This window comes from Danio aesculapii, chromosome 23 (genome assembly GCF_903798145.1).
Source record: "Danio aesculapii chromosome 23, fDanAes4.1, whole genome shotgun sequence".
In the NCBI taxonomy this organism is placed as follows: domain Eukaryota; kingdom Metazoa; phylum Chordata; class Actinopteri; order Cypriniformes; family Danionidae; genus Danio; species Danio aesculapii.
This window is the reverse complement of record NC_079457.1, coordinates 26,095,508-26,118,221: the sequence shown is the minus strand read 5'-3', so window position 1 is coordinate 26,118,221 and position 22,714 is coordinate 26,095,508. Positions and strand designations below refer to the sequence as shown.

Genomic DNA, 22,714 nt, shown 5'->3' with positions numbered 1-22,714 from the left:
AGGCCTCAAATGTGACTTAAAGTTGTAAGAGCGCTGTGTCTGTTGAAATAACTCATTGGATGTTACAGTATAGGTCAGATTCAGCTCTTTATGCCTCAAAACACCAAAAACTTAAACAAAATTGATTAACCAATGAGATGTAATTGAATTAAATATATGAATTTGGTTCACTGAAGTATGATCAAAATAGCTAACCCCCGATAGTAAGTTTGCTGAAGAATTGTGTCCTCCTAAGCCTCACATACACCAGTAAGCTCTCGCAGCTCTGTGATTGTCCAAAGGGCTTAGTTTGACTTTTCGGGGATCGTCTACTCTTCCCTGTTGATCATCTTTGACCTACTTTCTGCTTAATCTGAATTTCACGATCTGAATTTCTGGTTTTGAATTTTAGATTATTGAATTTGATTTTTTTCTTCATCTTGAAAACTTGAAACTGTATTTTTACAAACTGGATATCTGCAGTCTGTGAATTCAGAACACAAAAAATCTGAAAATACATCTATAAAAAGTAAGCCTTGAAAAATTCAGTTGTCTTAATTTTCAGATGTTCAATAATCAAGTCATGAAATTCAAATTAAGAAATTAAAATAATTTTTTTAACACCATATAAAAATTCAGATTTATTAAATTACAATTGTCAATAATTCAAAGTAACACAATTCAAATTCAGATTGTTTTGGCATATTATTAACTCCATATTAATGCAAATTCTTAGACTTGAACAAACCATCAATCATTATTTCAACTTAATTTTTAACTTCAGTTTTAACTGAGGTAAAGATTAAATGCAGCTAGCGCCGTTCAGTTACATTCTTGTGAAATTAACAGGGTTTCTCTTTTTGAGGGATTTTCTTCTGTAACTGTCGGATGAAAAGGGGGATTTTAGAAGCTGTTGATTCCACTGGTGGTCTATCCATATCTAGAGTGATGTCAGGTATCCAGTGGGCCCTGGCTAGATAAGACGTGAAATTTCGTAGGCAGCTTTAAATTCAGTAAATAAAAGTAATATGGTTAAAAAAGGATATTAGGTTTAGCTATCTGTTTTTGTACGTGTGAAGTTCTGTATTTGTGTTATCTCAATGCTTTATTTGTGAGTTGTGTGATGTGCTTGATGAGTGACTGAAATCACAATCAACTGCAAAAGATAACTGAATTTAAAAAACTGACATGTTTTCTTTGACATACACCATAAGCAATTACGTAGAAACACACCTCAGTTCTCAGATAGCCTATTGCTGATACTCTCTCCGTCTAGGAATGCCCATCTTGATGTGTATTCATGTAACAGTCAGTTATATGTACAGTTTAATTAGATAATTGGGAGACAATATCTGTGCATAAGGTCTTAAAGTGACAGCAGTCTCATACACTGTGTACATCTAGAAAAAGATACATTTAGTGCCCTTGAACGAATATCTTTTAGAGCAGTGGCACTGCTTTATAAAACATTACCTATTATCAATAGTGACTCACCAACAGCTACTGGATTATTGATCAGGTTATGTCGTTTCTTCGTTATAAAGTAAAACTGGCACCAGTCCACTGGGGGTCTGGAAGCATCACAGGGCTGAATCCCCTCTCTCTGACAACGCTCACTCCAGTGTGCAGCACTGTCCACCAGCTCTTTCCATTCATGACACACCCGACGACATTCGTTAACTACATGATGAGCAGGCAGGTTCAGCAAGACCTCCACGACCACGGTTAGAGGAACATCTGCCATCACACCTGAGAACTGAAGGACATAAATATAATTAAGTTCCAAACCAGTAGTAAAATCAGGCTGCAGAACATGCTTGCTGATTTTTATGTTAAGTTGGTCTATTTAGGAAAGCCATTTTCAACATTGTTGGTTTGATAGAATCAATCATCATTGGCATGCATGCTGTTCATTCCTCATAAACATAAACTGAAAGAGAGAATTCATCAGCTTACTGCGGCCGATCTGTTCTCAAAGGACCTCAAATCCGTCAAAGGAGCATCTGTGTTTCTGCTCTCAGCCTGACCCATTTTTCCCTTTAAAGATCAATTCGAAATCACCCTTGCCTGTATTGACCTAAGAGTGAAAACACTTCAAAAGTTTAGAAACCGTATCGCTTGATAAAATTATAACGTTAGTCTGACAAAACTTGGAATCAGAAACACAACCCAGCAAGCATTTTTTGGTTTAAAAGACACCTATTAGAAGTTTAAACATAGCCTAGACATCTAGGCTAAATCACGGCTAAATGTGGGCTGTCAGTGAAAATCTAATAGACGTCTAAGCATAGCCCAAGTTTAGACTAGTTTTCATTTAGACGGCTAATAAACGGCTACATATATCAGTCTAATAGCCAGTGAAATTTGGTCTAGGCTAAATCACGGCTAAATTTGGGCTGTCAGTGAAAATCTAATAGACGTCTAACCATGGCTCAAGATTAGACTAGACGTGATTTAGACGCCTTTTCAAGCCCAAGCATAAACAAGTCATCAAAATTTCAATTAATGAATGACTATGTTTATACATTTAACAAACAACAAAAATACACATACACAAACATTTTTGATCAACAGTTTGTTAAAAATACAATCCATTCAAACTGATTAAATAAAGCTTTTATTAATAAAAGAAACACTAACAATATTAAAAACATTAAACAATACAAAATAAATATATATATAAAATGTCAAAACAAAAGTTGACAAAACAAATAAGATAAAAACTAAGACATTTTTTCCTGTTGAACACAAAAGATATTTTGAAAAAAGCTGAAAACCTGTAAAAAAAAAACATACCATGGAAGTCAATGGTTACAGGTATTCAGCATTCTTTAAAATATCTTGTGTTCAACAGAATAAAGAAACTTAAAGGCTGTTATTTTTGCTTTTTATGCATTCAAAATCGTAGCTTAAACATATTCTGATTGAACAACTGAATGTATGTGGTCTGTTTTGAGGATGTTTTAGGTATTTCTCTGGACTTTAAACAAGTTGGGACCATTGCTGTCTATAGAGAATGAGAGAGCTCTCAGATTTCACCTGAAGTATCTTAATTTGTACTTCGAAGACAAATCAATGTTTAGTACGACATGAATAATTAAAGGTTTTCATTTCTGGTTAAAAAAAACCTTTAAGTGTACATGAAAAAGTCCATCCAATCTATTTGTGACACTCAGCAGGTTCTGCAAAACTTCTACACCAACATCTGTAGGCCAGTCCCCAGAACCAGCATCCTCAGCCCAAACGATAAAGATTTCCACTGCTGTGTGTGCATTTTGAGATTCAGCCTCTGCACTTTCAGTCCTGGAGAAAAAGGAGAGAAAATACTGAGATGTGTTCCAAACTCAGTCCTGTGACTGTGAGTTTTACAAATACATTTATGAAAGGAAGATGGGTTGACACACTTACCACATATTCTTTTACAAGTTTTTATTGAGGTAGATGCACAGACTCTTCAAATGAGGTAGGTCTTCAGGACACAATCACGCTTGATGGTTACGTATTAAAACTACGAGAAAAAAAACATCTATTAACATAAAAAATAATAAGCCACAGGTTTACAGCTTAAAGCTGATTATTTATTTACACATTTTTAATTCAATTATTTATTCACTTATTTTAACTATTTTAGTATCAATGTGTTATATTCAATGTTTCTTTATGTTAAAAGCAGTTATATGGATAATGCATAAATATTGTTTAATATTCATTCTCTGTGTTTGATGTGACTCGAAAGCTTCATCCAGCTAGTGAATGCACATGGCCAATCTGCATATGGACAGGAAAACTAGCAAATGTGGTCATAGTGTAAATGTTTTAGTCTAAAGTGTTTAAGCAACTCATACCTGCTAGACTGCTCATTTCACACAGCCATACTCAAATATCTGTGGAGAGAAACAAAAAGTTACAAATATTAGAGAAGCATTATAATAATAATAACTATCAGCTTACTTTATACTAGATTTTACTGTGACAAGTCAAAATACCTGTCACAGTAAAATCTAGTATCTACTCATATTACTAAAAAAAAATTACATTTTCCATAACATATTAAAGTTTATTTATAAAATATAAATCAATAAAAAAACAGAAATTAACTTGAACTGATTCTCTAAAAACAGAACTAACTTGGTGTTTGTGTTTAAAAGTCTCTTGTTATGAAATCACAAGCAAACATGATTTAAAAGCTAGAACTGCAGAAGTTTCATCTCATGACTGACTTTTTCCATTGACTTGATGAGCAAATTTATTTAAGACAACTCGCAATGTACACAATAAATGCTCTTAATCACCGAACTTTGCTTAAGTGTTTCATTTTGCGTGTTTAAAACGTTGTAACACTTCCTCACACCGTTTTTATGTTTGTCTAAGATTTTTGGAATAAAGGATGCCTGTGAGTTGATATTAGCCAATTACTATATTAAAGCTCACACATATAATAAAAACATTGCGAAACAACATGATATTAAAGCAGATTACACTTACCCTGCAGGCCAATCGCGCTCGCAATCCAACGCGCTACAAATTTCAAACCTCAACAGCTTCTTCCTCTTGATTTGTTTGGTCCATTTCAGCCGAGCCGACTCGACAAATGTGCAATACCGCCATCTATTGTGTGGAGTACGGAACTGCGTCGATTTTTCTTAACTGATTTGATCTGGCTTGTTTTACCGTAAGATGTGTAATATATTATAAATAAGATATATTATGCCATATTCATTTTTATTAAAAATAAAAAGGCAGTAAGTCTACAATTAATTTTTTTATGTCAATTTTGCGAGGTGTGTAAAGCCCATCTAATTCAAAGCTAAATTATGGCTACAAATAGAACATGTCACGAAATTACACCTTAACACTTACTGACAATGCGTGCGTGATGAACGCGCTGCACAGTCAAATACTACAGTGAACCAGTTTAGGCTATCAGTGGGCTATAAATAGCCGACTGGATGACGAGCTATATCAAGGCTACACTCAGGCTATGAAAATAACATATATTTAAAAGCCCAAACACCTTATATGCGATTGACTTTCCTTTGAAGGAATATCATACATATCACAAGGTATTTTGCCAAAAAAAGACAGGTAACCAAATTAAGGATTTTTGGGCTAGAGATGGGTTACACATAGCCGGACTAGATTGGGTCTATACTTCACCAAGAAACTGAAACTACGTCTATTACTTGCAGGAACCCATATAAACTTTATTGACTTTTCTTACATGACGGAGTATCAAATAATATAAGCTTTATTTAGCAAAAAACAACATACAACCAAATTTAAGGTTATTCGGGCTAAAATTGGGTTACACGTAGCTGGGCTAGATCTGGTCTATACTTCACGTACCCGGTGAAATGACGGCCATTGCTTGCTGGGAAATAGCCTACATATTTTCACATTTGTTATTGTCAAATCTTGTACAGTCTCCAACCACAGATATATTCTTACCAAGAAAACACCTTGAGACCTACCGTGATGCACTATATAGCTCCCGTTACAGTTAGTCACATTTAAATCCGTTTAATCATAACTTCCTTTCAAACCGAAAGTATAAATATAATAGGAACATTGCGTCAAAGCTCCGCCCACAACTGTGACGAACGCAGAATGAGTGCAGCAGGAAAGGAAACGTACCACTGGCATGAGTCGACGATTGTATCCTAAGTTATTACTTTTGTTTATATGTATATAAGTATTCTGTAATACTTTTTTGTTGTTGTTGTTTTTATTTCCGGTTGTGTTTTTGCAATTCTTGTAATGTTCCCGGACATAGCATATATCTGAATTTTGTACTATTATTTTATGAAATGTTTTGTAGTATCCTTCAGTAACCACAAGGGGTCGTTATTGCATTATAAGTGTTGTGTTCTTGCCTGTAAGTTAGTTGAAGAAGGTATCTGATGCAGAAAGGCATGCGGGGGAAATGTCTTTTGCTGTAACTGAGGTAAACGGAAAGTAAAGGTTAATTTCAACTCAATACATGTAGTAGACTGATTTTAATTGAAGATACTACTTTTTTTTTTTTTTGAGTTGGATCTTGTTTCGCAGCAGACGATTAATTTCTTCTTGCACTTTTGTTTTTAAGGCATATGGCACTGATCTGGGTCTGTAAAATCGTGGTGAGGCATCAGTCTGAATATGAAGAGTAGCAGTAGTGCCCCTTAATGTCCCAAGCTCCTCTTTGAACACTTCTTCACGCTTAGATAGCACCTGTTGCAATGTCTTTGTTTCTGACTGTATCAGCTTCATCTCACCCCACTGCAGTTAAATTTCTTCCAGCCAGGCTCGGCCTAGTAAACATGGTCCTGTTCCTTTGACTATGACAAGAGGCATTTCTTTTTCCTGTTGCTGGTATTTTACATGAACATCTGCTACCCCCACTATTTCTACTGGCTCTCCTGTGTAAGTTCTTAACTTCATTTTTGAGGATCTTAATTTGGGAGCGTTTGTGTCTTTCCAAATGTCACTGAACATTCCCTCGTTCATTAAACTGACACTACATCCTGTATCGATCTCAAAGTTCACGAGTTTGTCATCAATATGTAACTCAACAGTGAGGGGCTTCACTTTCTTCATAGCATTTCTTCTTCTAATTCATCACTCTCATTATTTTCACTTACTTTAAATGCTCGATGTGGCCACACTCTTTTTGCCCTACTTTCAGTGAAAGTGTGTCCCCCGTTTATTTTTGTTGCGACAGGCCCTGGAAATATGACCAATTTTTCCACATTCATAACATTTATCCTTCTTGAATCTGCATTCACTGGCTTTGTGTTTTTTTCCTCCACACCTGTAGCAGTCTCTTGTGTCTAGTTCACCTGTCTCTCCTTTTTTTTCTTGATCAGATTTCCTCACTTTGAACTTGACGTTGTTACATGTCTGGACACAGGATTTATTTTGCAAGTCAAGCACATTTTTGCTTGCGGTTTCCGTGGCTACTGCAATTTCTCAAATGTCAGATTTGTTTCTGAAAGCAAACGTCTTTGAATCCGATCATCATCAATGCCACACACAAGCCTATCCCTCAGCATTTGATCCAAAGTTGTTCCATAATTACAGTCTTGAGCTAAGCAACTCAGCTCTGCAACATACTCTGTTACGGTCTCTGTCGGCTTCTTTGTTCTGGAGTCAAATTTAAATCTCTGAATAATCTCACTTGGCTGGGGATTGAAATGGTTTTTTAGCAATGTTACCAGTTGCTCATATGTTTTTTTCACTTGGTTTTACAGGGCTGAGAAGATTTCACAAAATGCTGTAAGTTTGTGGTCCCACAACATTTATGAGTATAGCTCTTTGCTTACCCTCATCTTCGATTCTATTAGCCACGAAAAATTGCTCCAGCACTTCGGAATATTCTTCCCATGTTTGAACTTTTGCATCAAACATTCCTAGTGAGCCAATAGTTCCTGTAGCCATGGTTGCTCTTCTCTCGATCTTTTTTTTTCTAATTCCCTCACAGGCAGTTATTAGCACAGTGCGCCGTCATTTCTACATCCTTAATTTGCTGTCATCACATGCTTCCACTTTATCCTTGTCGCCAAAAATGTAGTATCTTCAATAAAGATCAGTCTACTACATGTATTGAGTTGAAATGAACCTTTACCTTCCGTTGTAGTATCCTGCAGTATCCACAAGGGGTAGTTCCCTACTGAAAAAAACAGCTTAAACCAGCCTAGGCTGGTTGGCTGGTTTTAGCTGGTCGACCAGGCTGGTTTTAGCCATTTCCTGGCTGGTTTCCAGCTATTTCCAGCCTGGTCCTAGCTGGTCAGGCTGGGAGACGACCAGCTAAAACCAGCCTGACCAGCCTAGCCAGGCTGAGAGCCCAGCCAAAACCAGCTATGTCCAGCTTAAACCAGGCTGGTCAGGCTGGTTTTAGCAGGATTTAGCAGGTCGTTTTCCAGCCTGAACAGCTAAAACCAGGCTGGAAATGGCTGGAAACCAGCCTGGAAATGGCCAAAACCCCTCTAAAACCAGACTGGTCGAACAGCTAAACCAGCCAACCAGCCTAGGCTGGTTTAAGCTGGATTTTTCAGCAGGGTTATTGTATTACAAGTGTTGTGTTCTTGCCTGTAAGTTAGTTGAAGAAGGTATCCGATGCAGAAAGGCATGCGGAAGAAATGCCTGTTGCTGTAACTGAGGTAAACGGAAAGTAAAGGTTCATTTCAACTCAATACATGTAGTAGACTGATCTTTATTGAAGATACTACATGTTTCAAAGCTTATAATAAAAAAAAAAATGTACCACTAAAATGAATATGAGACTACTTTTGTATCTCCCACATGCATTGAAGATGAGTTATGATATAAAGGAAAGTTATGATATAAAAATAAGGTTAATATACCATCTGAATAATTAATTAAACAAAACAGTTCACAAATGTAGCTTTATTGGACTATGTTTACTTTTAGAAATTAAATTAATTTTCAAATGGGGGTTTTATTTGTGTGCTAAATTTTAACTTTATGCAGAAATTTTGCTGATTTCTTCCTTCTGCCATATTGTAAGGTTTTTCAGTATAATATGATCAGTATAATGTATTGTTTTAATTTATTAATGTTAAGTAAAATATCTGATACAACAAGACTTATACAAGAAGACTTTAATTTACTTTGTGACCAAGAATTTACTCTAGAAGTGATGAAAAAAAAAATTATTTTGGGATTGAAGTATAATAAATCTCCGGATTTACTCGTGAATTTTACAAGATGTTTATTACACAGTTATTTCCTTTTATAGTTGCCATGTTTAAAGAACCTTATGTGTGGGACTCACTTGCAACTCTTAAACAAGGTCTCATAACAATAATCCCTAAACCCCATAAGGATAAACTTTATATTGATAACTGGAGACTGAGTATTCTTCTGAATAACGATTCAAAAAATGTTTGCGCTTGTTTTTGCGAGAAGATTGAAAAAGGGTCTGGAGGAGATAATTGAGGAAGAGCAATCAGGTTTTGTGACTGGAAGACAAATCAGTAATAATATTAGGTTCATTTTAGATATGATTGATTATAATTTTTATATACCAACTGAGTCTTTTATTTGATCAGACTTTTATAAAGCATTTGATACTTCAAGTCATGAGTTTCTGATTAGATGCATTTAACATTTTGGTTTTGGTGAATACTTTAAAAAAGCTGTTAGAACTATCTTCAATGGATGCAATAGCTCAGTTTAATTGTCTGCAGGTACAAGTGGTAGATTTGAGATTGAGGTATGCAACAGGGTAATATTAATAATTAATAAATCTGTGCTATTTGCGATTAAAACATGCAGTTTGACAGAATTACTTAGTATCCCTATTAAACATACAGTTACATATTTAGGGGTTGTCATTCATAAAGAAGAAAATGAATGCACTATGCTTAATTTCCAACCCATAATGAATAAAACTAAGACAAGATTTAATATCTGGCTTCAAAGAGATTTATCCCTGAACGGTAGGGTTTTACTGTCCAAAGAAGCGATATCAAGATCTGTCTATGTGTCTTTAGCTCTAGTGATGCCATCTAATGCATACAACAAATTAGACAAAATACTATTTAATTTTTTTTTATGGAGGAATAAACTATTTAAAAAAGGAAATTATGTGTAAACAAAAATGCAATGGTGGGTTATTTGTGTTAAGTTTTGAAACTTTAATACATTTAAAATTAATTGGTTAATTAAATTAATGAATGAAAAGGACAGTATGTGGTATACTTCTCCAAAACACATATTTGACATGATTGGGGGTAACGTATTTTTGTTGAGATGTGATTTTAAAATTGACAAACTTCCAGTGAATTTAGCTAAATTTCATAAACAAGCTTAATTGGCCTGGATGCTGGTATTTAAGCACAACTTTCCCCCAAACAAGTATATTATTTGTAATTATAGATGTATTCAATATAAAAATCTATCTCTCTTCTTCCAAAATTGGTATGAAAATGATATTGTATTAGTTAGACAACATCTAAATTGAAATGGTAATTTATTGTCTTACAGTAAAATTGTAGATAAATTTAGTTTTCCGGTTACTCCAAAAGAGTATGCTATTGTATATGATGCTATGTCTCAACAGCTTCTTCGTTTTATAAGAAAGTATGGAAATAAATCTTTAGAAGGAAAATATATTAAAGAAAACTTTTTTTTTAGGAGATATTGATATTATTAAACAAAGTACTAATAAATATATTAGAAACACTACGGACAATTTAGCTTATTCAATTCCCCTATAGCACATGTCTTTGGACTGTCAGGGAAACTGGAGCCAGAGGAAAGCTATGCTAACACGGGGAGAACATGCAAACTCCACACAGAAACAGACCCAGGTGGGGCTTGAACCAGTGACCTTCTTGCCCTGAGGCAACAGTACTAACCACTGAGCCACTGTGCACCACACACGCATGCACGCACGCGCACACGCACGCACACGGCAATATTTTGCGGCAATACAGCATCAGTTTGTCTTGGGAATAACAAATACAAGTCCTGCACTGTGGAGAGAGGCATATTGAGCCATCTTTTTGCAGAATAGTAGCCAGGTCATTATGTGATGCTAGCGGAAGAAAACTTTTCCAGACTCACTACTCCAAAACACCCCAAAGTGGCTTAGTGGCTCAATGATATTTATATCTGGTGACTGTGCAGGTCATGAGAGATGTTCAACTTCACTTTCATGTTCAAACCACTATTTCACCAGTCTTGCTGTGAGTATTGGTGCATAATCATCCTGACACACATCACTGCCCTCAGGATACAATGTTTGAAACATTGGGTGCACATAATCCTCCAGAATGGTTTAGTAGTCCTTGGCAGTGACCATTTAGCACAAGTATTGGACCAAAGGAATGCCATGATATTGCCGCACAAACCATCACTAATCCACCCCCATGCTTCACTCTGGACATGCAATAGTCTGGGTGGCATGCTTCTTTGGGGCTTCTCCACACCATTACTCCGTTGGAGCTCATCAGAGAACAATATGTTTCACGTTGTTCACAGCCCAAGATTTTCATTGCTGGCACTGATGTTTGGCATTGCCACGAGTGACCAAAGGTTTGGCTATTGCAGCCCACCCATGTATATTGACAGTGTGAAGCTCCTGATGAACAGTTTTGCTGGAAACAGGAGAGGTGTATGGCACATATAATTCTGCAGTTGGGCAGCTTTGGTTTTATGTTTTTTGGATACAATCTGGGTTAGCACCTGAACGTTCCTTTCAGACAGCTTCCTCTTGCATCCACAGTTGCTCCTGTTGGATGTGGTTCATTCTTCTTGGTGGTATGCTGACATTACCCTAAATACTGTGGGTCTTGATACATCACAAAGACTTGCTATCTTGGTCATAAATGCACCAGTGAGACACACACCAACAATTTGTCCTCTTTTGAACTCTGATATGTCACCCATAGTGTTGTGTGCATTGTACAGAACAGTTTGTATATATATTTTTGGAAATAATGTAAACTGCATTCTGCAAATTTTGATGAACTTCAGAAACTCCAAGACACTTAAATCCCTTTATTTTGAGGAAAATGTAATCAAAATTAGACAGTAGAAATCACTGTAGGGCAAATATAAAAAATTAAATGAAAGGAAAACTGATAAAATACTAATTGTAGGAGACTTTAACATCCACATAGATTATGCTAATGACACATTAGGGCTCACGTTTATGGATTTACTACATTCACTTGGGATAAAGCAAAACGTTGTTGGTCCTACCCATCGCTTAACGCATACATTAGATCTAATTCTGTCTTATGGAATTGAGATAATTGATGTAGACATTAGACTACAAATTGATGATATTACAGACCACTACCTCTAACTATATAAGCTGTGTTTACCTGAAATTAGCAGATCCGCTCCGATATATCGCCCTAGTAGAACTATCGTTCTGTCCACCAAAGATGAACTCACAAAGAACTTACCTGATCTTTCTCTATTTCGAAATGCACCCGCAAACGCAAATGACCTTGATGTAGCAACTAGCAGTATGGATGCCGTCTTTACTAGCACACTAAATACTGTGGCACCCATCAAATTAAAAAAGGCTAGAGAGAATAAAACTACATCATGGTATAATAGTCATACCCGTGCTCTCAAAACAGCAACCCGTGCCCTGGAACGTAAATGGAAAAAAACTAATTTAGAAGTTTTTAGAATTGCGTACAAAGACAGTATGTCCAGCTTTAGGAGGGCTCTAAAATTTGCCAGGGCTGAGCACCTCCGCAAACTGATATAAAATAATCATAACAATCCTAGATTCTAATTTAACACCATCACTAAATTAACAAATAATCGGTCATCTTTGGAACAAAATGTTCCACCGCAATTTAGTAGTGATGACTTCATGATCTTTTCAGTGATAAAATAGAAGGCTTTAGACAGAAAATAGGAAATATTAAACTTTCTGCACCGCCTTATACATCAGATCCAGTCAACATTCGACTGAATCTAAATAACCTACAGTGCTTCAAAATCATAGAACAGAAAGAGCTAGATAAAGTTATAAATAGCTCTAAACCAGCTACGTGTATGTTGGACCCAATTCCAACAAAATTACTGAAAGAATTGCTACCTGTTATAGGAGAACCTCTTCTTAACGTTATCAACTCTTCTTTATCTTTAGGCCATGTTCCAAATCCTTACAAGTTAGCTGTTATTAAACCTATTATTAAGAAACCACAACTGGACCACAGCAACTTAGCTAATTATAGGCCTATTTCAAATCTTCCATTTATATCTAAAATACTAGAAAAAGTTGTTTCTGCCCAATTATGCTCCTTTCTGCAGACAAACAATGTTTTTGAAGTGTTTCAGTCAGGTTTCAGAGTTCATCACAGTACAGAAACTGCATTAGTGAAAATAACCAACGATTTACTCTTAGCTGCTGACCAAGGGTGCATCTCGCTATTAGTTTTACTCGATCTTAGTGTGGCATTTGACACCATTGACCACAATATCCTCATAAATCGCTTAAAGTCTACAGGTGTCCAGGTACAGACTCTACAATGGTTTAAGTCATACTTAGCTGACCGTTACCAGTGAATATTAATGTGAATATTAATGGACAGCCTTCAGAAGTCTGCCCAGTAAAGTATGGGGTGCCTCAAGGATCAGATTTAGGCCCTTTGCTGTTTACAATATACATGCTACCCCTGGGAGACATTATTAGAAGACATGGGATCAGCTTTCACTGCTATGCAGATGATACTCAATTATATATTTCAACCAAACCTGACGAGATGTCTAAACTGTCCAAGCTAACTGAGTGTATTATAGATGTTAAAGACTGGATGACCAACAATTATCTTCTCTTAAACTGAGACAAAACAGAATTGTTACTTATTGGGCCTAAATCCTGTACACAGCAGATCTCACAACTCAACCTACAATTGGAGGGATACAAAGTTAGCGTTAGCTCTACTATAAAATATGTGGGTGTCATATTAGACAGCAATTTAAAAATCATATATCCCATGTCACAAAAACTGCTTTCTTTCATCTGAGAAATATCGCTAAGTTACGAAGTATGCTATCCATCTCAGATGCAGAAAAGCTAGTCCATGCTTTTATGACTTCAAGGCTGGATTATTGTAATGCTCTGTTTGCTGACTCTATTAACAAACCAGCTAGTACAAAATGCAGCTGCCAGAGTTCTTACCAGGTCTAGAAAATATGATCATATCACCCCAATTTTATCCTCCTTACACTGGCTTCCTGTTAAGTTTTGTATTGAATTTAAAAAAATTGCTTCTTACCTACAAAGCTTTAAATAATCTAGCTCCTGTTTATCTAACCAACCTTCTGTCTCGCTACAATCTAACTCGCTCTTTAAGATCTTAAAACTCAGGGCTTCTGGTAGTACCTAGAATAGCAAAGTCGAGTAAAGGAGGTTGAGCCTTCTCATTTATGGCTCCTAAACTCTGGAATAGCCTTCCTGATAACGTCCGAGGCTCAGACACACTCTCCCAATTCAAAACTAGATTAGTAGATCTTTTTAGTAAAGCACACACTCATTGCATGACTTAGTGGTATGATACATGAATGTGCTCCGCACAGGTTTCTGCATCTCGTTTATATACACTATAAACAGCAACTATGCTAATTATTCTCTTTATTCTCTATTTCCACCTGGGAATACTCATCCCGAGGCCCTCAGACTATGCAGCGCCACTGATTCGATCCAAGACCAGCAACGAAATGATCCCAAGGTTTCCATATCCTGGACTTGGCCGTATCCTGAGCAGCTACTGTGGTGGAGGAGTGGAGAGCATGAGACTGATTCCTGTGACGCTCCAGGGACTGACGAGTCTTCGCTGAGGTCCAGCTTCCAGCCTTCGGCACTTTGCAGCTCTGCACAAGACGTTTGGCCAGTGGACAAATCGTCATGCCCATCTGAGCCTGGTTCTCTCAAGGTTTTTTTTCTTCACTTTCGCCAATTGGTGAAGTTTTTTTTTCTCGCCGCTGTCGCCACTAGCTTGCATGGTTCGGGATCTGTAGGGCTGTGCATCGATGGATTTGCTTTTCAGTGTTTGGACTCTCAGTAGTGATTATTAAACCACACTGAACTGAGCTAAACTGAACTTAAACTTTGAAAAATGAACTACACTGTTTCAATTTACTATGATCTTTTATGTGAAGCTGCTTTGACACAATCAACATTGTAAAAGCGCTATACAAATAAAGGTGAATTGAATTGAATTGAAATTAAAGAGTTACAACAAAAATTATGAAAAATGAGTATAATGTGGACAGGCCTTTGTTTTGAATGACTTCAGCAGCAGGTCTGTGCCACAGGACATCACTAGTGTCTAACCACAGTTTGTGACTGGGTTTTATAGTCATAACGCTGTCGCCAAGTATTTTCCAGGGATTTTCAATCAGGTTCAGTTCAGGACTCTGGGCTGGCCATTTTATTTAAAATGTTATAACTAAATCTCATTTTGGAATAAAACATTTGTTATCTTTCTGCAGCAGGGCAGATCTCCACACTAATGTTAGTAATTCTTATTCCATAATGACCTGCCCAAAAACGAGTTTCCTTCCCTCCATGAGTGGGTCACCAGGTCCATAATCCTTGAAGACATGAGTCGTCTGAAATTGAGCAGAAGCAGAAGCATCATTGTGACAATGATGCTTTAATTATATTTGTACAACCGTCATTATTATCTACTCACTTGACACCATGGCTCTTTGTTCGGCCATTCAAAGACAACTACGTCTGGCTGAAAGTTAATGATGTGTTTCATTTCCTCATCAAGCAATTCTACACTGATGTTATACTCAGAACCACAGTCTTGACATGGTGCATACCTGCAGATAACAAATCACACCAATGTAGCTATTTCATAATAGGTGCATTTTAGATTAAAGATGAATGTTTTGTCATCATACAGCATAAGAAAATTGTTTCGAAATTTAACAGGATTTGCGCAACACTTAAAATACACTCTCAAAAGTTACAAAGAAAAATGACACGTTTCGATAATGTAAAAAACACCAATATTATAATATTTAAAGGAACTATATGCTGTTTTTGCCACTAGATAGCACATATTTGCAACAAACGTTGGCATAGTTTGATGAACCATGACTGAGTGGGAATTGATGGGAGCTGACATTGTAGGAGCCATACATTGTAAATTGGCGATTGGCCACAAGGTGTCAGTACCAGACTATATAACTGTGGCTTCACTGCATGGAAGAGAGCGTTGGTAGGAAGCACACAGTTTTTGACCGTAACTTAACGTGACGTGAAGTAACTCAACTCAACTCAACTTAAGGTAACAGAGAAATGTGCATATAGATTAAGGAAAAGTGATGAAGTAATTCTGTTGATTGGAAAATAAAGACGTTTTTATTTGCATCTATTTGCCTATGGACTCTGACTTTACGCGTTAAAAACTAGCTCACTCTACCAACAATAGCGGCAATTGGAAGCCGCTACAGACATCTTCATTATATCATACGGCAATCCTGCATAAGTCATGAGTTAAAGTATTCGAAACTTATTATAATGGTAGTATGAACCCAACCCCGGCTCATTCTGAAAATGTACCGATAAGTACATTTCTGGAGAGCGCCAAATACATCGCAGAAGCTGTTTTATTGCAGTTTTTGTTTTGCAAACCCACCAGAGGCCACTGTGTACACTTTTTAAGATCTCAAATTTCTTTCGCAAGTGCCATTCAAGCCTGTCTTCTCATGTAATCCACCAGAGGCCGCTGTTGCCTGACTAACTGACTTACTGTATGACTGACTGACCGATTGGCTGATCCCCCCTCTTTCCCTAAACGCAACCAATAGTGTTTTCAACAGCATCAATTGACCCGCCCACCCACTTCCCTAAACCCAACACAACAGTTTAAAAAAGCAATCCAGAAAAAGTTAAATCCTCGCCTGATTTTTACCACATTTTCAGATTTTTCCACATTCTCACCCTGTTATTTACTTGTTTATTTTCATTTTTGGGTTTCTGTTTTTGTCTTACTTGCTTCCTGGAACTATTCTTCATTGGACTTGAACCCTGTTGTCATGGTCAACTTCTCTCTACGTCTCTAGTCCGCCAACATACATGGCGAGCTAACGGGACAAACTGGTAACAGTGGGAAAGCCAACCTTACAGAGGTAAGCAGTCAGCTGGTAAGCGCAAAAAGGAACAAGGCCCCATAGCGTTCGTTTTAAAAACGGAATGCAGCCATACGTACTTTTGGCTGCTTAATTTGTCAGAATGAGCCTATGTTGTATAAACCAGAGAAGGGGTGGCACGGTGGCTCAGTAGTTACTGTCGCATCTCAGCTGGTTTGAGTCCCAGCTGGGCCCGTTGTCATTTCTGTGAGGAGCACGTTCTCTACGTGTTCACATGGGTTTCCTCTGAGTGCTCCAGCTTCCCCCACAGCCCAAAGACATGGTGAATTGGATGAACTAAATTGGCCCTAGTGTATAACTCAACTCAACTCAACTCAATTTATTTCTATAGCACTTTCGACAAACCACAAAGGGTACCAAAGTGCTGTACATATAAAATATACACAAAAACCAAAATACATAAACTCACATCACATGATTAAAAGCTAAAGAAAATAAGTGTGTTTTCAGTGACCTCTGAAAAGACTCAAAAGTTGGAGCTGTTCTTAAGGAGAGTGGAAGATTGTTCCAGAGTCTTGGAGCTGCTACTGAGAAAGCTCTATCACCTCGACATTTTAAGCTTGATCGTGGAACTTGCAGACAGAGACGATCCTAAGAGCAAAGAGATCTCACAGGTTGGTGTACAATAATTAGCCAGAAATATACTCAGGGGCCAGGCCATGGAGGGATTTAAAAACATACAACAGAACTTTGTACTGAATTCTAAACTGGATTGGCAGCCAGTGTAGGGAAATCAGTACAGGTGTAATGTGTTCTCGTTTTTTTGTGCCTGTTAAGAGCCTGGCAGCTGCGTTCTGGACCAGCTGCAGTCGCGAGAGAGAGGCCTAACTCACACCCAGATATAATGCGTTTCAATAGTCCAGACGAGAAGAGATGAAAGCATGAACAACCTTCTCGAAATCACTGAAAGAGAGGACAGATTTCAGCTTGGCAATAAATCGCAACCGCATTAATTTGTCGATCAAATTTTAGCTCAGAGTCAAAGATGACACCAAGACTTTTTACAGAGGAATGAATTTTTCCAGGAAGCAATGACAGATTGCCATTAGAATCCGAACCTTTTTGGCCAAAAACAAAGAATTCACACTTGTCTTCATTCAGTTGGAGAAAGTTATTTGCTAACCAACACTTCACATCAGCCAAACAAATAGACAAAGCCTGAAGGGAGGATTGATCCCTAGATATTATAGGGAAGTAGATTTGAGAGTCATCAGCATATAGATGGTAATTTATGCCATGCTTTTCAAAAATTTTTCCGAACAGAAGTAAAGGGAAAACAAAACAGGACCTAGTATCGAGCCCTGCGGAACCCCACACATTAATTGAATGACAGATGAAGAAGAGTTGCCCAAACTGACTGAGATAGTTCTATCCTTCAGATATGAGGAGAACCAATCCGAGGCCAGACCCTGGATACCAGCGTGTGGTCTAAGCCGATCAGTGAGAATGTGATGATCCAGCTTATCAAAAGCAGCAGTGAGATCCAACAGTAGAAGAACAACAGGGCTACCTGAATCAACCTCCAAAAATATTGCGTTTGAAACCCTCAATAGAGCGGACTCTGTGCTATGACCAGCTCTAAAACCAGACTGAAACTTATCAAAAATATTATTATTATCCAGGAATTCATTCAGCTGTACAGACACAATCTTCTCTAAAATCTTTAGAAATAAGGCGAAAAATCTTCATGTCTGAGGCATCAAGATTCACCTTCTTTAGTAGGGGCTGAATGACAGCATGTTTAAAATTACTAGGAACATAAGTGTGTATGAGTGTGTGTGAATGTGAGAGTGTATTGGAGTTTCCCAGTACTGGGTTGTGGCTGGAAGGGTCTCCGCCTTACATATGCTGAAAACCATATGCTGGAATAGTTGGCCGTTCATTACGCTGTGGCGACCCTTAATATATATGACCCTTAAGCCTAAGGAAAATGAATTAATGAAGCAGACTAAAGCTGAAAGCCATCAAAGAGAAACGAGAGCATTGAATTAATTGTTGATGAGAGTCTACTATTGCTAGTTACAACTGCTTATTTCTCTGTATTTGAACATTCTATAAAACATTCGGAATAACGTAAATACACAAATCAGCAAATTATATAACAGTTTTATAGTAGGCGTCAGATATTTTAATGTAACATGCCTTTGATTTATAATGCTGTTATTAATATGATTATTATTATCATCATGGCAATAACTTAAAAATGTAAAACCTGAATATGAACATAATATCACTTCATCATATCACAAAGCATGTGACCCACAACACTCACCAGTCTGATATTTTGATGTGAGGTTGCAGTTGATCCATGAAAGCAGCATTAGCTTTCTTTTTGCAAATCAATCAGCTGTTGCTTTAAACATAACCTGAGGAAAAGAATGATGATTATGGGTTATGTATTGACTTCATGATAGATACAGTAATACTAATTACAGTTGAAACCAGAAGATTACATACACTCTAAAAAAGGAACATAACCAATTTTTAAAAAAATGTCTGATGTAAAATCGTACTAAATGTTTACAATTTTAGGTCCGTTAGGATTAGCTAAATGATTTATATTTGCTAAATGTCAGAATAATGAGAGATTTTTTTTGTTTTGTTTTTTCAAATTTGTTTTTGAGAATTTTTCATTAATTTCTACAGTCAAAAGTTTACATACACTTCCTTGGTATTGTTTTAGCTTTGCTTTTAAACTGTATAACTTTGGTCAAATGTTTTGGGCATCCTTCCACAAGCTTCTCACAATAGTTTGCAGGAATTTTGGCCCATTCCTTCTGACAGAATTGGTGTTACTGAATCAGATTTGTAGCTATCTTGCTTGCACAAGCTTTTTCAACTCTGTCCACTAATTTTCTATAGGGTTGAGATCAGGGCTTTGTGATGGCCACTCCAAAACATTCACTCTGTTGTCCTTAAAGCACATTTTAACTAATTTTGGCAGTATGCTAAGGGTCATGGTCTGTTTGGAAGACCCATTAGTGGCCAAGTTTTAATTTCCTGGCTGATGTCTTGAGATGTTGCTTCAGTATTTCTACATAATGTTCTTTCTGCCATCTATGCTGTGGGAATGGACCAGTCCCTCCTGCAGCAAAACAGCCCCACAACATGATGCTGCCACCCCTATACTTCACAGTTGGGATGATGTTCCTAGGCTTGTAAATTTTCCCCTTTGTCCTCCAAATGTAACACTGGTCATTATGGCCAAACTGTTCAATCTTAGTTCCATCAGACCACAGGACATGTCTCCAAAAATTATTATTTTCCCAGTGTAATTTAGCAAATTGTAATCTGGCTTTTTTGTTGATTCTGACTTGTTGAGTTTTCCATGTTGTCACACAAGGAAGCAGTGTGTTTGAGGTTTTCCTTAAATACTATTCTACGGTAGTGCCTCCAATTTACTTAAATGTTGCCAATTAGCCAATTAGAAACTTCCAAAACCCTGACACCATCATCTGAGCTTTTTCAGAGGCAGAATAATTTTATTATATGTAAACTTAAATTTCAAGAATAGTTATAACAATTTCTCAAAAAAATCTCTCTCTCATTATTCTAAGCACAACAGAAACAAACCTACAAGAACCTTTACCTACAAGAGAAAAAGTTTAGTCACATTAACATCTGACTTTTAAAAAAATGGTTATGTGCCTTTTTATACAGTGCATGTAAACTTCTGGTTTCAAGTGTAAATACATTGATTTACTGACAATCCATGAATTACGTGTGCATCACACGAGCTTAACGTTAAAATCTCAAACCAAACATATACATAGTGCATTGGCTCCCTTAAACATGTAGTTTTAAATCCTGCGGATTACTTTTCAGTTCAGTCCTTAATTTCTATAGTGCTTTTTACAATGTAGATTGTGTGAAAGCAGCTTAACACAGATAAAGAATAGAGAAAAAGGACATGTTTTTTACATAGGACATATTGTGGAACATTCCAGCAAGTCAGGCATGCAGGAGATAGTATTATCTCCTTAGTATTTGAGGAAGTTCCATCATATTACAGCCCTTCATTGCATTCTCATAACTCTGGCCACCTGATTGTGTTGACATCGAGTTGGCTAAAATTTTAAAAATGTGACTATGTTTTTATATGGCAATTGCGTTAAGATATATCCATTGTGTGCAAATATACATGTATCCTCCGATGAACATGGCTTTCAAATGCTTCTGTGTTCACCTACTGTACCTGTCTACATATGTAAATAGCATGTACAACATTTTTTCAAAAATGTTCAACGGAAGAAAGAAAGTCAAGTGGAGGGTGAGAAAATGGTCACAGAATTGTCATTTTTGGTCAGCTATCCATTTAACCTTTCATTCTCTAAAAACCCACAGTCTACACAAGTCCATGACACAGGCACTACAAAAACATCTTGTACATTTCAAAACTCAAACAATTCCTCATTAATCTAAAAAAACAGCTTATATTGAAGCCAATCTGCAAAACGGACATGTTGTCACTTTATTTGAATTTAAATATTTAACAGGGACATGCACAAAAAATTACATGAACCTCAAAAAGGAAAGATGCATCGTGCCAGATTGTGCCAATAATAATCAATTAAATAAAAAGTCAGTTTAAAACCTACAGGCATAATCACATATAAACTAAAACACTGACAAATCAAAAACAGTGTTTATAGTAAGGACAGGGAAGTAAAACCTCTGATCTTTAGGTATTTGGGAAAAGCCTTGAATGCGCTCTGTAGAAAAAGAAAATATTCATTAAAAGTTTGTGTGGAGGTTAATGGGTCCAAGCAACCAGCATTTAAAAAAAAATATTTTTCTGCATTCAACAGGAGAAAAAAAAAAAACTCAAATAGGATTTGAACAAGTGAAAAGATGAGTTAATGATGACAGATGTTTCATTTTTGGGTGAACTGTCCCTTTAAATAAAAGTAGAAGAATTTATTTGTGTATAGACCTTATTTTATTGCTGATGTTTTTGTGTAGATGTGTATTAGCAATGCATTTCATACATATTATCTGTTTGTATTACATATGCTACATACAGTGTGCTTTTCAATAAAAAAATAATAAAATGAAAAAAACAAGTAAAAGCAGTGTGGTCTTTTTAAAACACTGCTCTTTCAAATGGGTTTACATCTTAATATACTTCTAGTTTGATATATCATAAAAGTTTTATATAATAAATACACATAATAGGATATACTAATATAATAAAAAACATATGTATAATTTTAATTTAAAAATGTTAACTGAGTTGACTGAGTGGCGCGGTAGGTAGTGCTGTCGCCTCACAGCAAGTAGGTCGCTGGTTTGAGCCTTGGCTGGGTCAGTTGGCGTTTCTGTGTGGAGTTTGCATGTTCTACATACATTCGTGTGGGTTTTATCTGGGTGTTCCGGTTTCCCCCAACTTGGTGGTTCATTCTGCTGTGGCAACCCCAGATTAATAAAGGGACTAAGCCAAAAAGAAAATTAATGAGTGTTAACTGAGACACCTGAACAGCGGAGTAAATGTAATTTTATTTTCAGTGATACAGAAACATTTGCAAAAGTCTGTAGGCTTTGGATTTCTTCAAGTAACTTGTACAAATTGCAAAACTATAAAGAGCAGATACATAAATAGTTTTCAGTAACAATCATCTCATGAATCGTTTTTAACATCACTGAAAACATGCAATAATGAGCATCACTTTAATTTATTTTCAGCTTGTAGTAATCAGCAAGAACCTTCGACCTCTGAATTATTTGCTGCTGTATGATGATACTGTATCTGCACTGATGCATCTTAAGCAATGACCTCTAGTGTGCTCTAGATTCTCATGTTGACATACTACAGTATATGCATAACTAGTATATATTTTTGTGCTTTTAGAGACACTGCTTGACAACAATCTTGAAAAATAAAACCGCTTTGTTGGAGCAGTTCAATCTGCCACAGGATCTACTGAAACAGTTCACTGATGTCACTGAATCTGTTCTCTGCATTTCAGTAACTGCCTTGTTCCGCTCAGCTACCAAATCTTACTGCTGAAGACTACGTCAAACAGTTCAGACTGCTGAGCTGAACTGTATTAATCCAGAGTGAGCAAAAGGCCTAGCTAAATCACTCTGGACCCCT

At 36.7% G+C, this 22,714-nt stretch overlaps 1 protein-coding gene and 2 long non-coding RNA genes across 3 annotated transcripts; all 3 read right to left on the bottom strand.

Moving 5' to 3' along the window:
- Positions 1-709: 709 nt before the first annotated feature.
- Positions 710-5,558, bottom strand: LOC130217089 (uncharacterized). Its single transcript, XR_008835854.1, has 3 exons — positions 5,451-5,558; positions 1,936-2,056; positions 710-1,735 (listed from the first exon to the last, which is right to left on the bottom strand). It is a non-coding gene; the product is annotated as an uncharacterized LOC130217089 (long non-coding RNA).
- On the bottom strand, positions 2,762-5,442 carry LOC130217090 (uncharacterized). The gene is made up of 4 exons (XR_008835855.1): positions 4,465-5,442; positions 3,825-3,863; positions 3,388-3,487; positions 2,762-3,282 (listed from the first exon to the last, which is right to left on the bottom strand). It is a non-coding gene; the product is annotated as an uncharacterized LOC130217090 (long non-coding RNA).
- A 9,421-nt stretch (positions 5,559-14,979) lies between the features above and the next one.
- On the bottom strand, positions 14,980-18,961 carry LOC130217508 (F-box only protein 44-like). Its single transcript, XM_056449617.1, has 3 exons — positions 18,893-18,961; positions 15,150-15,285; positions 14,980-15,066 (listed from the first exon to the last, which is right to left on the bottom strand). Exons 1-3 carry the CDS (start codon positions 18,928-18,930, stop codon positions 14,980-14,982), a joined length of 261 nt encoding a protein of 86 aa, XP_056305592.1. The 5' UTR covers positions 18,931-18,961.
- Positions 18,962-22,714: the final 3,753 nt, after the last annotated feature.

Excerpts from the sequence above, each read along its gene's own strand:
- LOC130217508 (XM_056449617.1), bottom strand. The coding sequence starts at position 18,930 with ATGGATCAACTGCAACCTCACATCAAAATATCAGACTG. Across the intron at positions 15,286-18,892 it reads CACATCAAAATATCAGACTG|GTATGCACCATGTCAAGACT; the intron begins GTGAGTGTTGTG and ends TGTTATCTGCAG. Across the intron at positions 15,067-15,149 it reads ACAAAGAGCCATGGTGTCAA|ACGACTCATGTCTTCAAGGA; the intron begins GTGAGTAGATAA and ends GCTCAATTTCAG.